General features: G+C 43.1%; 1 protein-coding gene across 2 annotated transcripts in view; it reads left to right on the top strand.

The window, feature by feature from the left end:
* The first annotated feature begins 7,278 nt into the window (after nt 1-7,278).
* Nucleotides 7,279-14,537, top strand: part of gabrg1 (gamma-aminobutyric acid type A receptor subunit gamma1) — a 33,983-nt gene continuing 26,724 nt past the window's right edge. Inside the window, exon 1 of one of the 2 annotated variants that reach the window (XM_035949643.2) lies at nt 7,279-7,779. In XM_035949643.2, coding sequence (XP_035805536.1) covers nt 7,703-7,779 — 77 coding nt within the window. In that variant the 5' untranslated portion in view covers nt 7,279-7,702. The remainder of the gene's footprint in view (nt 7,780-14,537) is intronic. The other variant, XM_023273579.3, reaches the window with a different exon arrangement.

Raw genomic sequence — 14,537 nt, 5'->3', positions numbered from 1 at the left:
TCTCACCTGATCCACTGTTGGTGTGAAGAGAGGAGGAGGAGGTGGAGATGGGGGGAGAGAGGAGAGCCCCAGAGATGGTGGAGGTGAAGGAGGTGAGGGGGAGGGAGCTAGCAGGCAGCAGGAGCTGGAGGCCGGCTGGACAAGGCTCAGGCTAGAGGGGGAAGGGATAAGACCAGTATCAAACCTGTTGAAAAACAGGTTTAACTGGTTGGCCCAGTCTCTGTCCCCAGGTTCAGACTCCCCCTTTTTGCCCTTGCCCTGCCCTGATATGGAGAGGGCTCCAGACCTCTCTTGTGTTGTTGTTCTGCAGCTGATCCTCCATTTTCCTCCTGTAGCTGGCCTTGCACTCCCTGATCTTTCTCTTAAGGTCCCTCTGTACCCTCCTCAGGTCTTCTCTGTCACCAGACTTAAAGGCCCTCCTTTTCTCCAGCAGCAAGGCTCTCAGCTCAGGAGTCACCCATGGCTTATTGTTTGAGAAACACCGTACCCTCCTAGTGGGTACGGTGGTTTCTACGCAGAAGTTTATGTATTCTGTGATGCAGTCCGTTAAGCTGTCAATGTCCTGTCCATGCGGCCCACAGAGCACTTCCCAGTCTGTGGTGGTAAAACAGTCTTGGAGTGCCTCACTGGCCTCCTCAGACCACTGCTGCACACACTTTTTGGTTGGGGATTGTTTTTTCACCAAAGGTGTGTAAGCAGGGAGCAGATGGACCAGGTTATGGTCTGAGCAGCCAAGCGGGTGGAGGGGGGAGCAACTGTAGGCCTCTGCTGTGTTTGTATAGAGCAGATCCAGAGTTTTGTTGTCCCTGGTGGGGCAGTCCATAAACTGATGGAAGGTGGGGAGAGTGGCAGCCAGGGAAGCATGGTTAAAATCCCCGGTGATGAGGAAGAAGGCTTGAGGATGCGCTGTCTGTAACCATGAAACCACACTGTGGAGGAGCTCACAGGCTGAGTCGGCGTTGGCCGAGGGAGGGATGTACACCGGTACTGCAATAACATGTGAAATCTCCCTCGGCAGGTAGTACGGCCAGATGCTAACAGCTAGCAGCTCAGTGTCACTGGTACACCGCTGCTCCTTGATATAAATGTTCCCAGGGTTACACCACTTGTTGTTTACAAACATCGCTACTTAGTGGGGCAGCATAGCAAACCTATTGTGCATTTTGTGATACAAGCACCAAATTTGGCACAAATGTACATTAACATATTGCAAACATTTTCAGATATTGGGCCACTTGGAATTCTCTCTTTATGTCCGCCATATTGGATTTCAAAATGGCCGCCACTTGAAATCTACATTTGCGATTATCTGTGGGTCTAATGCTGCTATTGACTTGATTCTGGTGTCTAAATGTATGTTTTTGGGGGCAAGGAATCCAATGGTAACAATCTGCATTGCATATTTTTACCAATGGGCCGCCATATTGGATTTGGCTGGGGGACTGGCTGCAAGGGAGTGGTTGGGTGCAAGCACTTGTGCAAGCCGAGATTGCGACAGCAGGGACAGCAGACTCATTCTTGCGAGCATCTCATGTCTTGCGCACAAGAAGAGCACATGAAGTGACTGCAGCAGCACTGTACATCCTGCAACACCATGCCTACAACCACTACTGTCTGGGAGAAACCAGGGATGCAGAGGACCTTCCCGCGTTTGAAGACTGGTGTCGCCAGAGACGAGACAACATCCCCCAGTTTCGCTACTGGGCAACTGTGCTGGAACTAGAACTGTTGGTTCTAGTGTATGTGCGTTCTCTCAGGCAGGGATCGTTGATGATGTACCTCGATGCTCTGACAGAGCTGGTCCCCTGGTTCCACGCACTAGATCATACCCACTACGCTAGGTGGACACCAGTGCACCTGAAGGACATGGCCGAACTCACTACCAAACACCCAGACATAGCCAGGAAATTCAGTGAAGGCCACTTCACAGTTCAGAAAACACAGAGGGTGTTCTCTTCAATCCCGATTGACCAGGCACATGAGCAGAATAATGCCTGCATCAAAGGAGACGGTGGCGCAGTTGGGCTCATTGACAACCCTAGTGCCCTTCGTCGCTGGATGGTTGCGGGACCAGAAGTTGCTATGGTTATCGAAGAATTCCAGGACAGGAACCAATACTGGAGACGGCAAACAGCAGACACACGTCATCATGATCAGGTGCCAAGTGTACATGCCTCATTTGTGAAAGATGTTCGCTCTCTCGTCGGTGCCATAGAGGAGATGGGCAACCCATTCGAGGAGGGGAGTCAGGATCTAGTCATACTGGACACAAAGGACATTGCAGGTCCTGCTGCCGTGGAGACCGTGATGAATGCCAAGAGGATTGGCCAAGAGCAGTTCGAGGCTTTCACCAGAGAGGGTCTGTCGGACAGAACAAAGGCAGTGGATGACCCCATTCCTCGTAACAAGCTGAAGGTGTTCAGCACTTCCACTCCAAGAAGCCAGAGCAAAGGTCAGCAACAGCTCGCCTCCGTCAAGAATGACCGTGAACTCTTTGCACGCCTGTACATTGGCTGCCAGACGAGGGATGGAAACCTTGAGGAGTTCTTTCGTCACGAGAACCAGGCATGTCCTCCTGCACTGTCTGATGGTGGAAACCTCTTCACTGGTACCAAGAATGATCTCATCACATGCTTGGAAGAAGTCTCCGACACCAAGACAGAGACTCCTGTCACTATCTGTATAGTGCTTGATGGAGCAGCCATCGTCCAGATGCTGAAACCGGCTGCATCAAAGACCTTTGAAGAGTATGCACATCAGATCTTCATCCCATATATGTCTACGAAGCTGCAAACAGTGTCACGCCTGGATCTGGTCTTGGATACTTATCTTGCTGTTTCACTGAAAGGTAGTACACGTGCAAAGCGGGGACAAGGCGTGCGGAGACGTGTGGTGGCCGCCGCAGCCATACCAGGAAACTGGCAGAACTTCCTACGAGTGGACAGCAACAAGACCGAGCTGTTCAGATTCCTCTCAGCAGCTCTCATGGAATGGTTTGACCAGGAGGACAAGCAACTCGTCATTACTGATGGAGAGGCAGTGCTCAGCAAGCCACTACTACCAGATCTGACCTCACTCGCCCCATGTAATCATGAAGAGGCTGACAGTCGGATGTTGCTGCATGCATCTCACGCAGCCAAGCATGGACACCATTCAATAGTCATCCGGACTGTAGACACCGATGTTGTGGTGCTGGCAGTGTCCGTGGTACAGGAGTTGCAACCAGAAGACGAACTATGGCTGGCATTCGGAACAGGCCGAAGTTTCTGATACCTAGCAGCACACGAAATAGCAGCTGGACTGGGACAAGAGAAGACTCGTGCACTGCCAATGTTCCACGCTCTAACTGGATGCGACACTGTGTCCAGTTTTGCCAGACATGGCAAGAAGACTGCGTGGGCAGTCTGGACAGTACTGCCAGAACTCACTGAGGCGCTGCTGCTGCTGTCCTCCGCACCACGTGACATACCAAACGATGCAATGTGCATCATCGCGAGGTTCGTGATCCTGTTGTATGATGGAAACAGCAAATGCACGGACATTGACAAGGCCAGGAGGAAACTCTTCGCAAGGAAGAACAATGTGCAGCTGATCCCTCCAACGAAGGCAGCTTTAGAGGAACATGTCAAGAGGGCAGTGTATCAAGGTGGACATGTGTGGGGTCAGATACTGCTGCCAGCACCAGAGCTCCCTCCACCAACCAACTGGGGTTGGTCAATGACTGGGGGACAGTACACACCATACTGGACCAGGCTACCTGAGGCAGCTCACAGCTGCACTGAGCTGGTTTCTTGCAAGTGCCAGAAAGGGTGTGTGAGGCGCTGCAAATGCAAGAAGGCTGCCCTTCAGTGCACAGCCCTCTGTGTGTGTGAAGGGGACTGCATATGACGATGAGTCCACAACATACATGTACTTGTGGCAGTGCTGAACTTGTTAACATGACACTGTTTATGTACACGTATCTTCAGTACCAATATATACCTAGTCTCAGATACCACACCATTGTAGAATGTCAGTATACACCTAGCCTCAGATATTAGACCATGTAGCATGTCAGAATTGTACCTAAGACATTTAAAGACCTAAGACTTTTACACCCATTTAACATGCTTTCATAAAATCATTCTTTTCAAAGTATCGTGTTCAATCTAATATTTGCCTAGATAATTTCCAAATACAATTATATGACAGACTGTGAAAGATAACATTAAGTTGAAATTGGTACCATTGGATTGTGCATTGAATTGTGCATTGGATTAGATTTGTGCATTATAATTTTAGATTTGTGCAGTTGATTTAGATTTGTGCATTAGAATTATGCATTGGATTGTGCATTGGATTGGTACCATTGGATTGTGAAATTGGTACCATTGGATTCCTTGCCCCCAAAAACATACAGTTAGACACCAGAATCAAGTCAATACCAGCATTTGACCCAGAGATAATCGCAAATGTAGATTTCAAGTGGTGGCCATTTTGAAATCCAATATGGCGGACATAAAGAGAGAATTCCGAGTGGCCCAATATCTGAAAATGTTTGCAACATGTTAATGCACATGTGTGCCAAATTTGGTGCTTGTATCACAAAATGCACAGTTCTTTTGAATATTTGGGCTAAACCGCCCCACTAACTCCCCTGCCTTTCTTCTTACCACTCTCCCTCATGTCTCTTTCCGCTCTGATCAGATGAAACCCATCGAGCTGCACCAGTGAGTCCAGGGTTAGCTCGTTCAGCCAGGTTTCTGTTAAGTGAAATAAGACTGCACTCCCGGTACTCCCGCTGTAGCCGCGTTAGCGCCGCTAGCTCATCCGTCTTATTTATGAGAGACCTCACGTTTCCAGTGATGACAGATGGAAGGCATGGTTTGTACCGTCGTCTCCTTTCGCGGCGTTTCACCCCGGCTCTGCATCCCCTCCTTCTGCTCCTTAGTTGGGCCGGAATCTCCGATCGTGCTTCAGGATGTAGCCTAGCTTGGCTAAGCGCCAACAGCTGCTCCCGTGTGTAAGCAACAGCTGGGCTACGACCGAGAGTGTCCGCTGATGCGGTATTTAAGAGTCCAGAAAACAGTAAAAAACACAGCAGCAGTCTCACCAGCTTAACACCATGGAATGGACATTTTCCGGAGCGATGACTGTATAAAAGAAAACAGTAGAGGAAAGCTAAAAGTGCGAAAAAGTCGCTATAAACAAAGAGATGGGTCAGAGCTACTGCAACTGGCTGCTGCTCAATCAGCGACATCTTTGCTATGCACCATTATGTTTTGAATACATATGTTTTACTTCTGGTCTTCAGTCTAATAGCATTTGCCATAATTATATCATCTCTTACTTTTAGCACATTGTACCCAAAAAAAATTTACACTACACTCTCAGCCATTATCTGAGTGCAGCTTTACCACTAAGCACAAACAATAGAGTACTGGAGTACTCAGCCTTCTTGAAATTTCTTGGTGGTATCATGAAAGGGGTTCTGTTCTGACTGGGTACTCTATAGCCCTCCTGGGGGACTTCAGCACTCATTTGGGCAATCATGGTGAATCCTGGAGGAGATGATTGGGTGGAATGATCCAGAATGGTGTTCTGATATTTGACTTCTGTGCTAGTTATGGATTGGCCACAATGAACACCACGGTGTAAAGGTGGCTCATAAGTGTGCCTGGTACCAGAGCATCTTAGAACTTATTGACTTTGCAGTCATGTTTTCTGATTACAGTGATTAAAACTAAAGATTTTCCTGTTGTTGTATGTGCATTTTCATTTTCAAATAACAGATCAAGTTTAGTTATTAAAAAAACAAAAAAAACAAACTTCATCCTTTTCCTTGTGGAGACATTTGCAGATTTTGTGAACAAGATCTGGCCAGATGTGACACGACTATTAGGATTTGTGTGGTACCGCCACTCAAAAATGAAACAAACATACAAACAAAAAACATTTTGTGAGAAATATTCACTGTTAAAAGTTATGAAACTTTTTTTTTGAGGCAATCTGTGCTGTTTCAAGGCGGTTTCAATTTGGTGGTAAAATTTGTCAGAAACTGGCCTGAAAATATCAATTGTCACATATTTTTTTTTAAAAGAAAATATCTATAAATTTCTCTATAACTGTGAGACAGAGGAAAAAAATTTCATATTAATGCCCACAAAGAAGACAATAAAGTGTACACATAAAGAAAAATAAAGGAGGTGTTATTTTTAAACTTTTTAAAATAAATTAATGGAATTTCCTACAAAATGTTATTTTTGTGGCTAAAACAAGCTTATTTCAGATTTACTGTAATATAGCACCTGGAAGTGCTATTCTCTTACAACAACAAAACTATGTTCTGAATACTTGATTGTGCAGTGTCCTGAATTCGGTACATAAAAGCAAACCCTTTTCATTGCTCCCAGTGCTGACTGTCATGCCAAATAAATATATGTCTTTCATAGTACCCGTTGGTTACAACATGGACTTTTTTTTTTTGTCAAGGCCCAGAAATGTGAACTGGTTATCATTACATTTAAGTCATTAGGACAAAATAAGTACAATATAGTACAATAAACACATATACAATACAGTTTTGGATTTAAGTTTTAAAACAATTCAATTTTATTTATATAGCGCAAATTACAGTTCAGATACTTTACAGAACCCATATGGCTTGAACCATTCAGCTTCAGAAATGCGGATAGCAAGGTAACCCACATGACATATGTAATGTAAAATAGGTAAACATTTCTGATTTAATCTATGGTATCTGTTGTAATGCAGACAAATAAATAGCAAATAACACCTTCATTTTCATTCATGGCTGTTACATCGCCAAAAGGTTGATGGACCTTCCAGTGTAAAATTTCTGCTGACTGTACAAAACTCCACATCACTGTTTTAACCATACTGTATACATATAGCTGTAAAACAAAAAAATAAACGGATGATTTGGGCTTATCCTACATTTTAGACAGTGTCATATGTATTATATATTCCAAATCTCCAAACGTCATTTTTCAAAAATTAAAAACAGAAAACAAAACAAAACGCTTTTTAACATTTTTATATTACAGTCTTTCTTAGAATTTTGTGTCCCAGATTTTTTTATTGGATGTTTCTCCCTATTATTGTAAAGTCAAAAAGCAGGCTTTAGACTTCCAAAAACATAGCATAGTCACAGACAGTTTATTTAGGTGTCCTTGAGCAAGGTGCTGATTCCTTTTTCAAACGGCTCAAGCTCATTAGAGGCTGCTTTTTTTTCCCCCGTGGACAGCTGCCAGTTGGTCTATTGCAGCTCTTGCGCAGCAATGGCTTGCAACAGCAGCTATAGATGTCAAGCAGGAAAGATCTGCATCAAGAACTCGGTTTTTCTCAGAAGCAAAAATCATCTATGCGAACTATAGTACATAGTTGGCATTCATAAATCTTCAGCCGCCACATTCAGTTACTATGAGGAAGGAAGCAGGTTGAGTTTTCACATCGACTCCACTTTGATAGCGGCACTGTCAAACAGCCTGTTAGCGGCACTGCAGATGGAATAGAGCAGCGTCAGCTCTCCGACAAAACCTCACATTCTTCCCGTCCACGCGCAGCATGGGCTCGTTCCTCACACCCTACCATAGCTACATGTAACCATCAACTTCAATCAGACGCGACTTGACAAAAGCCGGCGATTTCACCGTATTACCGAGGACACTGTTAAGGTCTTTTCGCAGGTTCGGAGGAGAGAATGAAGCTCCTTGTGTTCGGAGCAGTCCAGGACAAAGCCATGAATCCCTGGCCGCTCTTCGCGCTACTCGGTCTCTGGTAAGTGTGCAGTATGTAAAGAAGCTGTGATTTCTCTATCAAGATGAGCAGTAACAGCAGTAACGCAGGTTTATCATTGTGAATGACTGAGTGGCTGTCGCGTGGTTGAAACAGCTCCGTTGTTCACCCTTTTCTCTGCCAGTGGCCGCATTATAGTGGCTCATTGTCTGAGCTGAGGCCTCAGGGGAACAGGTGAGAGGAGGCTACAATTCTCTTTTTTAAGCGTAATTAAAATCAACCAATTCTGAGCAATATGTCCACATTTCTTTCATATGTTCATTTGTTAGGTGTATTTTAGGCAGCAACACAGTAGATGTCTTACACTTAAATTCGAGGTTTATTGTCTCAGATGATCAGTCATAACCCTTCAGCTTTTATCTGTCGTCAAAAAGCATTTACAGTGCCTTAGGCTACTGAATGATGGACACTTGGGTCTCGACAGACACAGGCCGTTTCTCAATTCCAAGTACGCAAGTCCGTACTCGCGTACTTGAAGAGTACGGACTTGCAAGTACGACTTCGAAGTAGGGACTCTCGAGAATGGGAGAGCATCTCGGTTAATGTGCAATTGGAACACCAGCGTACTTGATGACGTCACCGCCTTGGCTCATCTGCTCCGTTTATCTTTACCATAAAAAAAAACAAAAAAAACAATTGAAATGGAAATAAGATATAATAATACAGCCATGCATGTTCACGTTTTAACATAAAAAACACTGTATATATATATATATATATATATATATATATATATATATATATATATATATATATATATATATATATATATATATATATATATATATAAAGGTTTGTAAGATCATTCTAAATCTTTATTTAATGTTTTAGCGGCCTTGATTTATTGACAACTGTAGTTTGTGATGCAGTTGAACTGAACTGTCTCATTCTCAGTTGGATCCACAAAAACTTTTCAGAAACTGATTACTGAAGAAATATTAAACCTATACAAGGACACCACCCAGTGTAGGACTGTTTTATAGGACCACGTGTGTTTTATCTCAATACACCTCATAAACAGGGATGGATGGGTTTACAGTTTTATTATTAACATTGCTAAAATGCATTAGTCTACATTGTACATACATACCTGATGTTTGTCCTCCAACATTCAGAGATTTATGGTCTGATCTCTCAGACCACACAAACATAACTACACTTTAATGTGATTACCAGTACTTCTGTATGAACTGAACATCATTAGTTATTAATGATAGAATGTTTCATGTGATCTGCTTTACTCAGACCCTGAACACAGCTGAGCTCTTCTTCTGCCTGCCCGGCAATAAAACAGAAGCCTTTTCAAACATAAGCAGTGTCTGATCAAACAGGTCTGATTTAGAGGAGTCTCCCAGTAGTCACTGAGGATCTGGGTTTCTTCAAATGTCCCTCGAATAAATTATTGCTTACATGTAATTTTTAATGCACAGTAACAGTAGTAGTAGAATAAAGTTGTACTACAGGTAATGAAGACAAGAAAATAATTCAGAAGTACACAGTCAGTGATCAGCAAACATTAACAATTTAGTTTTTTTTTTTAAACAATAAAAAAATACACTTTGAGGCCAAAGTGTGACCATTAGATAAATGTAAAACTACTAATATCTCTGTTTAACTGCTATAGAACCATCAGAGCCAGAAGCAGATTTCAAAAAGGCTGCTCATGGCGGCTACGGTGAGCACTGACCATCTGCTTAGCTGTCTAACCTGGACGCTCACATCTCCGAAACAGTTGTAGCACATTCTTAATCAGGCTTTGTCTTGATAAATGGACCACAGATTAGACGTTTATACAACTACTTTCTACCCTGAAATAATCTGAAAACTACATTTTGTGTCAAAATAACAGTAGTATTCCCAAAAATACTTGTGTTACCTCTGAAAGTTTTCTGTTCAACGTTTGCCGCTGCTCGGTGCGAAATGCATTATGGGTTATTTGGCTGCCCGAAGTCCACACAAGTCTGGTATGATGCATCCTTGATAATTTGGGTGGAACGAGTACACATCTGGGTATTTCATCCATTCTTGGCGTACTTAGATGCGTACTTTGAATTGGAACAGTACTTGGTCTCCGACTGATGATGTTTCACAAGTATGCGAAAACACAAGTATGGACAAGTACGCATGTTGAGAAACAGCCACAAATACATACAGTGAGAATCCCTAATATATACTACAGTAATGTTCAATGACTTGTACAGGCACAGTCCTAACTACACTGTAGTGTACAGATCTACATTTCCATATGGTATGGTATATATATGGCTACTGGTCTAAAATCAATATTGGAGGATTAGCACAGTACTTTGGGTGGCTGTGGCTCATGTGGTAAAGTGGGTTGTCCACTTTGCACAAGGTTAGCGGTTCGATCTGCAGCCCCCTCAGCATGTTGAAGTGTCCTTGGGCAGGGCACTGCACCCAAAGTTGTTTCTGATGGCAGGCAGGCAGTTTGCATGGAAGCTCTGCTGCCATTGTTGTATGAATATGTGTATAAAGTGTAGACCATTTAACATTTACTTTGGCCACCATGACAGTAATGGATTATTTTTCCAGAGGGTTTCAAAAGTGTGTCAATCCAGAGAATTCTGAAAAACTGAGCAGCGGGCAGAGGACAGTTCAAAGGAGAAAGTCTTTAACATGAATGCAAGCCACAGATCTGGCCCCATACATTTGTTGTTGCATAGTTTGCTAAAAGTAACTTTAACCTGATGTTGATCAATTTTCATCCAGCCACTACCCTCAGTAGAGGTATTAGAGTTTATGGCTTTGACAAAAGCCCAGAGAGTAGAACCTGTGAAAAAACTGACTGTGAAAAAAGTCAATTTATTCTTTTTTTTAATTTATGAATTGTCCTGTTCGTCTTGTGTGACAAGCTGTTTCCTGTTGTAGTTCAAATTTGGTATGTTTTTCAAACTACTTCATAACTTTTCACTTATTTGTGAAAGCTGACTTTAAAAAAAAAAAAAATTAATACAGCCCTGCCCGGTAATGTGTGACTTGTTATTGGGAAAATGTAAAATGTCTTTTTTGGCAATTACATTGTCCCAGTAAAATTTTATATAATCTGTTAGAGTCTCTGTGGCTTCCTCAAGCTCAAAGTTATGACAAATACTCCAATCAGTGCTGAGGCATCTGCTCAGTGATTCCACACTTCCCACAGTCCACTGCAGCATGGTCTTGTCTTGGGGCTTGCTAGACTTGAGCACAGATATATATGTGGGCATAAAATGAATAGTTTAATGATCAGAATTGGAGAGCGCAAGAAAAGCCTTAGCTTTGTAGCCTTCCTTTATTAGCCTGCATAATAAGGATGGATGCTCGAGGGGAGCACTGGAGTTTTGTGTGAACACTATCTTCTATGCAGTTTGCAGCACAAATTGCCTTACCACTGAATGGGATATACAAAGTACAGATGATAATGCACACAAACTCCCTTTGGGAGGTGTTGTGGTCTCATGGAGAAGCATAGCAGTTCAGGATCACAAGTAGTTTCTCTGATTGTGTATTGATTAAACTAGTTGTCAGTCACAAAAGTGCACATGCCTCCTCCCCTGCTCTTTCATGATTTGGCAGGGTAAAAGGTTCATGCTGTATAACGTTACAGTTCTTGCATAGCAGCAGCTAACAGTCCTGACTAACACTACTAACAGACACACGATCCTTGGTTTAGTTCTTGCGTATGTCCATTATGCATCCCTCGTGAAAGTCGGCTACCACAGAATTTTCACAGAGCTCTTTACCAATAAAGAGCTCTGTGAAAATTGCAGATGTCTGTGAAATTGCAGATGTCTGTGAAATTGCAGATGTCCCCAAGGACATCTGCAATTTATCCAGACAGCCAATTGTGTGGCAGCAAAACAATGCATACAGTTCTACAAATTCAGATCAGAAACTTCAATTAGTGTCCACATGAAACATAAGGATAAGGATGAGGACACAATGTCATGTCAGGGAGTTTGACCACTGAATGATTGGTGACAGACATGCTGGTTTGAATATTTATCTAACTGCTCATCGAGATGGTCACCACAGCAGTCTCTACAGTTCACTCAGAATGGTGTCAACAGGGATGAGAATTTTCCGCGGATCCGCGGAATTCCGAGTTTTTTTCCGCCGAAAGTATAGTTTTTGTGAATCGTGTAAATCCGTTGAGCAAATTGTAGGGGGGTAGGCAAGCGGCCGGCCGGCCGACGCGTCGCGAGCCGAGGCTTGTGATGGCCGCCCGCCGTGATGGCCATCCCGCCGCCAACATCTTTCGGCAACGCGCATTGCAACGCGCTTTGCAACGCGCTTTGCAACGCGCATTGCAACGCGCATTGGGGGGGGGGGGGGCCTTCGGCAGACATTTTCCGAGTTTTTTTCCATTTGTCATTCTCATCCCTGTGTCAAAATCAAACAAAAACTATCTAGTGTGAAGCAGTTCTTGAGGTGGAAATGGCTTGAAAATGAAAAAAAAAAAATCAGAGTAGAATGGTCACACTGTTTTGAACTGGATATGGCAATTCAGACAACTGGGCTAAGATGAAAATTATCTCAGAATGCATAGCAATTAAAATCTGAAGGTAGATAGGCCACAACAGCAGTAGACTACATCAGGTTACATTACTGTCAAACAAGAACAGAAATCTGAGGCTACAGTGAGCACAGGCCCACAGCTAAAAATGGAAGAAGAAAAGCACTCGAGTGCGCAGTACTCCGCAAGGGATGCTCTGTCGTATAATTTCCGACTGATAAGTCCTGATAAGACTGCAGCAGTGGATTTGTAGTAGGATTGCAATCATGTGATTGTCAGCAGGCAGCTGTCATAGTGTTCAATTGTTGTCATAGTTGCAGTGATGACATGCCGCTATCTCGCAATGATATGGCAATCTTTAACAAATCCATGGATCCAGACTGTATGCCACTCAAAGTTTCTCAAAGTAATCTGTTACATACATAACAACCATGAAAGTAAAAAAACCCAAAACACAGTTGAACAGAATAAAATTAAAAAAAACAAACAAGAAAAGCACTCAGAGAGCACAGTACTCTGCCAAGGCTGCTCAGTTGCTGTATAATCTCCGAAAGAGAAGTCCTGATAAATCCATGGTGGTCAATTTGTAGTAGGACTGCAATCGTGATTGTCAGCAGGCAGCTGGCATAGTGTCCAATTGTTGTCGTAGTTACAGTGACGCCATGCCGCTATCTCGCAATGATACGGCAATCTTTAACAAATCCATGGATCCAGACTGTATGCCACTCAGAGTTTCTAAAAGTAATCTGTTACAGATATAACAACCATAAAAGTTAATAAAAAACAAAACACAGCTGAACAGAACAAAAAAAAACAAACAAGAAAAGCACTCAGAGAGCACAGTACTCTGCCAAGGCTGCTCAGTTGCTGTATAATCTCTGACAGAGAAGTCCTGATAAATCCACGGTGGTCGATTTGTAGTAGGACTGCAATCGTGATCGTCAGCAGGGAGCTGACGTAGCGTTCACTTGCTGTCAGTTAGTTACGCCGTGCCGCTTTCTCACAATGATACAGAAATCTTTAACAAATCCGTGGAACCAGACTATAAGCTGCGTCTCTGCCAAAATCTAATGAGGTGGTCCATGTGTCACTTCTGACCTTCCTTGAAAATTTCATCCAAATTTTGAGTAAGACAGACAGATGGAAGGACAAATGTATGCCGATCGTCATGTAACTCCGCTGGCTTACAAGTCTGGCTTCAGCATGAATCCATTGACCCAACCTTTCTTGTGTTAAAAGTGTTTTGAACTTTTGAAATTAGCCATACTTGCATATCCACACATCCTCAATTTATTAAATAGGGAAAGTAGAATGAACTATAGTTTAGCTAATGTAGTTTTTAAAAAAAAAAAGGTTAAAAGTGGAGAATTATTATATGGAATAAATTGACTGGATGAGACCTTAAGCAATTGTACAAATCACTGTTTGTACATGCAAATTATGTATTTCAAAAGAATAGGGAATAAATGAGTCTTGAGTGCAAAAAGATAGATAGATAGATAGATATCCTATGGTGTCTGCAGTTTGGTCTGTTACCTATTGGCTGATGTGGCCACTGTCAGTTTATGAAGTTCAGTTGTCCAATTTTTAAAGGTGGAGAGGTTGTTGAATTTATACATTAGAAGATGGTTCGGAGTTCCTTTGTGTCTTAATATTGTGGCATTGTATGGAAAGGGCATACTCCAGCTACCAATATCCAGTTTAACAGAAGAGTTCAATTATACAAAGGTAAGGACAGAGATGTTGCTATCTGGGAGCAAAGATGCAGTAGTTGGTAAGTTGGTTCCAAATGCAACTAGATTTATGATATGAAATCCAGGAGTACAGGAAGCAAAAGCAGCTCTTAGGCACTTAAAGACTGTAAGGAATGTGCAGGAGGGCTGCAGAGGCTTGGGGCTTACGTCAGCCAGGCCAGTGTGAAACAAGGCAGGTCCTAAAGACAGAAGGAAGCTGGTAGTGGAGCAGATATGTCCGCAAGAGGAAGTTGTTAGGTGTAGAAAGGCAGTGGCTCAGGTCAAGCAGGGACAATGGTTAAATTGGGAGAGTGTAGAAAAGAGGAAGCTTAGCTCGAGGGAGCTGTAGTGCATGAAGGATAACTGCATTAGATTCCTGCTATGTGCAACTTACGATGTGCTTCCGTCATCCCAAAACCTGAAACTTTGGGTAGGGGGAACCCATCGTGCCCGATGTGTACAGGGACAGCAACCTTAAGGCCTTAAGGCTTATT

Source organism: Amphiprion ocellaris, chromosome 20 (assembly GCF_022539595.1).
Source record: "Amphiprion ocellaris isolate individual 3 ecotype Okinawa chromosome 20, ASM2253959v1, whole genome shotgun sequence".
NCBI lineage: Eukaryota > Metazoa > Chordata > Actinopteri > Pomacentridae > Amphiprion > Amphiprion ocellaris.
This window is presented reverse-complemented; position numbering and strand designations above follow the sequence as displayed.